General features: G+C 39.0%; 1 protein-coding gene and 1 non-coding gene across 2 annotated transcripts; one reads left to right on the top strand and one right to left on the bottom strand.

Annotated features, from left to right (window-relative positions):
• Positions 1-477: 477 nt before the first annotated feature.
• On the bottom strand, positions 478-584 carry LOC113752569. The gene has a single exon (XR_003464877.1). It is a non-coding gene; the product is annotated as a small nucleolar RNA R71 (small nucleolar RNA).
• LOC113765424 lies at positions 487-2,504 on the top strand. Its single transcript, XM_027309598.1, has 4 exons — positions 487-1,290; positions 1,343-1,856; positions 1,992-2,051; positions 2,251-2,504. The coding sequence occupies exons 1-4, from the start codon at positions 487-489 to the stop codon at positions 2,502-2,504; spliced, it is 1,632 nt and encodes a 543-aa protein (XP_027165399.1).
• The last annotated feature ends 1,089 nt before the right edge of the window (positions 2,505-3,593 follow it).

Below are 3,593 nucleotides of genomic sequence, written 5' to 3'. Positions count from 1 at the left end.
AGACAAAAAAGGCGTACACCACAACAAAAAGAAGAAGAGATTAGGCAACCAATAGAGGGAATTGCAATAGAGCTACCGTTTGAAGAAGAGATGGCAGAAAATGAAGCAAATAGGCGAGCTCTAAGGGATTTCGCTCTACCGGGAACTCAAGGATCCCAAACAAGTATTGCGCGGCCGACGGTAAACGCTAACAACTTTGAGATTAAGCCATCACTTATCCAAATGGTTCAACAATCTCAATTTGGAGGTAATGCCGTAGAGAATCCTAATGCACACTTAGCCACATTCTTGGAAATATGTGATACAATTAAAATGAATGGAATTAGTGATGATGCTATAAGGCTAAGGTTGTTTCCATTTTCATTGAGAGATAAAGCTAAAATTTGGCTACACTCTCATGCGCCTAACACTTTCACCACTTGGGATGATTTATCTAGGGCATTTTTGAATAAATATTTTCCACCGGGTAAAACGGCTAAGCTTAGAATGGATATCACTAGTTTTAGCCAATTGGATGGTGAATCGTTGTATGAAACTTGGGAACGGTTTAGAGAGTTGCTTCGGAGATGTCCACATCATGGACTTCCCGATTGGCTAATCGTACAAACTTTCTACAATGGTTTATCTTTCTCTACTAAAACTACCATCGATGCAGCCGCAGGTGGAGCTTTAATGGGTAAATCACCCCAAGAAGCTCAAAGTTTAATAGAAGAAATGGCCGCAAACAACTACCAATGGGCCAATGAGAGAGGTAATCCGAGACGCCACGCAGATATGATTGAAATGGACACTCTTAACATGTTGGGTGCCCAAATGAACAATGTGGTGAAGTTACTCAATAGGCAAGCCGGAGTTGGTTCAAGTTCATCTAATGCACATGTGGCGTGTTGTTCCGTATGTGGAGGTGAACATGATACTAATGATTGTGTTGATTTTGAGCAGGTACAATTTGTTAACAACTATAATCGAAATGCTCAAAATAATCCCTACTCAAACACTTACAATCCGGGGTGGAGAAATCATCCAAACTTTGTATGGAAAGATCAAAGCAATCAACATAGGCCAACCAATCCGCCGGGATTCCAACCTAGGCAACCACAAGCGGAAACTAAACTAGGTTGGGAGATCGCAGTGGAAAAGCTTGCCAAAGTTACTTCGGATAGGTTTGAGCGAGTAGAAGGAAGATTGGACCAACTTACTACAATGTATCGGAATGTTGAGGTCCAAATTGGCCAAATTGCTGGTTCTCTCAATAACAGAAATCAAGGAGAATTGCCTAGTAAGACGGAGGTGAATCCTAAGGAGCATGTCAAAGACCATTACTCTTCGTAGTGGTAAACAGTTAGAAGATCCTCCAGTGGTTGAAAGTGAGAAAAATGAGAGGGAAAAACAAGAAGAAAAGGAGAGGAACCAAGAGGCAAGTTTGGAGGAAGATAGTCGGGAGAAACCAAGAGAAGATCAACCATCATCTTCCACTACCATCCCAATACCTCCGGCGGTTCCATTTCCTCAAAGACTCAAGCCAAATAAGATTGATAAAGAATTTGAAAAGTTTGTTAAAATTTTCAAACAATTGCACATAAATATCCCTTTTGCCGATGCTATTTTGCAGATTCCTTCATATGCCAAGTTTCTCAAAGAGATCATGACGCGAAAGAGGAAATTGGAGGATTGCGAAACAATAGCATTAACAGAGGAGTGCAGTGCCATCATACAAAACAAACTACCACTAAAATTGAAGGATCCGAGAAGCTTTTCTATACCTTGCACTATTGGTAACATCGACTTTTCTAAAGCATTATATGACCTTGGTTCTAGTGTATCATTAATTCCTTTAACGGTAGCAAGACAATTAGGTTTGCATGAGCTTAAATGCACTAATCTTACCTTGCAACTAGCGGATAGGTCTATTAGATATCCATTGGGAGTATTGGAGAATGTATTGATTAAGGTTCAAAAATTTATCATTCTCGTGGATTTTGTGGTCTTAGATATGGAAGAAGATATATCTATGCCCATTATACTTGGTAGACCATTTCTAGCAACTGCAGGTACTATTATTGATGTCAAAAATGGCAAACTTAAATTTCAAATAGGTGAAGAAGAGGTAGAGTTCAATTAATGAAATGGAAAAATACCCTTCTTTTACCGATCATGCTTGTTCTATTGGCACAATTGATAAACTAACCCAAGAGTTGAGCCGAGTAAATTTTGACTTCGACCCTCTTGAGCTTTGTTTATTGAGTTTAGGCATGCAAGAGGGAGATTGTGAAGCAATTGAAGAAGTGGCCAAGTATTTGGATTTTCAAGCACCCTATAATAGGGGTAATGCCTATGAAAGTCTTGGCCAAGGAAAAGGACTACCACCACCTTCGGAGATTGAACCTCCAAAATTAGAGCTCAAGCCACTTCCAACTCATCTAAGGTACGAGTTTCTTGGAGAAAACAATACTTTACCGGTCATTGTTAGTGCTTACCTAGATGAAAAGCAATGTGCAAAGTAGCTAAGAGTTCTAAGAAGGCATAAAAAAGTAATTGGATGGACAATTTCGGATATTAAGGGTATAAGTCCTTCTATATGTATGCACCGCATTCTATTGGAGGACAATTACAAACCGGTGGTGGAAATGCAAAGAAGACTCAATCCAAATATGAAGGAGGTGGTAAGAAATGAGATTCTTAAATGGCTTGACGCAGGTATAATCTTTCCTATCTCTGATAGTGTTTGGATTAGTCCCGTTCATGTTTGTACCAAAAAAGGGTGGAATCACTATAATAATGAAGCAAAAGTGATGAGATGATTCCATCTCGGCTTGTGGTAGGGTGGAGAGTGTGTATTGATTATCGCAAGTTAAATGCGGTTACAAGAAAAGACCACTTTCCTTTACCCTTTCTTGATCAATTATTGGAGCGAATAGCTGGTTATGAATTTTATTGTTTTCTTGATGGTTTTTCAGGATATAACCAAATAGCTATAGCCCCGGAGGATCAAGAGAAGACCACTTTTACTTGTCCTTATGGCACCTTTGCCTTTAAAAGGATGCCATTTAGCCTATGCAACGCCCCTGCTACCTTTCAACGTTGCATGATGGCCATATTTTCTGATTATATAGAGAAAATTATGGAGATATTTATGGATGATTTTTCGGTTTATGGCTCATCTTTTGACCATTGTCTTCATAATTTAGAATTGATTTTGCAGAGATGCGAGGAGACAAATCTTGTGCTAAATTGGCAGAAATGCCATTTTATGATGCAAGAAGGAATCGTTTTAGGGCACAAGATTTCCTCTAAGGGAATTGAGGTGGATAAGGCAAAAATTGAAGTCATAGAACGAATGCCTCCTCCAAACAATGTCAAGGGGATAAGAAGCTTTCTAGGACACGCAGGCTTTTATAGACGCTTTATTAAGAATTTTTCTAAAATAGCAAAGCCATTGTGTGAATTATTATGTAAAGATACCCCTTTTCAATTTAATGATAATTGTGTTGTTGCTTTTGAAAGGTTGAAGAATGAACTGATTTCAGCACCCATTATAACTTCACCGGTGTGGACACTACCATTTGAATTGATGTGTGACGCAAGTGACTATG

The sequence above is a fragment of the Coffea eugenioides genome, chromosome 1 (assembly GCF_003713205.1).
Source record: "Coffea eugenioides isolate CCC68of chromosome 1, Ceug_1.0, whole genome shotgun sequence".
NCBI lineage: Eukaryota > Viridiplantae > Streptophyta > Magnoliopsida > Gentianales > Rubiaceae > Coffea > Coffea eugenioides.
The sequence above is the reverse complement of the archived record's forward strand: the minus strand, read 5'-3'. Positions and strand labels throughout refer to the sequence as shown.

Excerpts from the sequence above, each read along its gene's own strand:
- LOC113765424 (XM_027309598.1), top strand. The coding sequence starts at position 487 with ATGGATATCACTAGTTTTAGCCAATTGGATGGTGAATCGTTGTATGAA. Across the intron at positions 1,857-1,991 it reads AACGGTAGCAAGACAATTAG|ATATGGAAGAAGATATATCT; the intron begins GTTTGCATGAGC and ends TTGTGGTCTTAG. Across the intron at positions 2,052-2,250 it reads ACCATTTCTAGCAACTGCAG|GCATGCAAGAGGGAGATTGT; the intron begins GTACTATTATTG and ends TATTGAGTTTAG.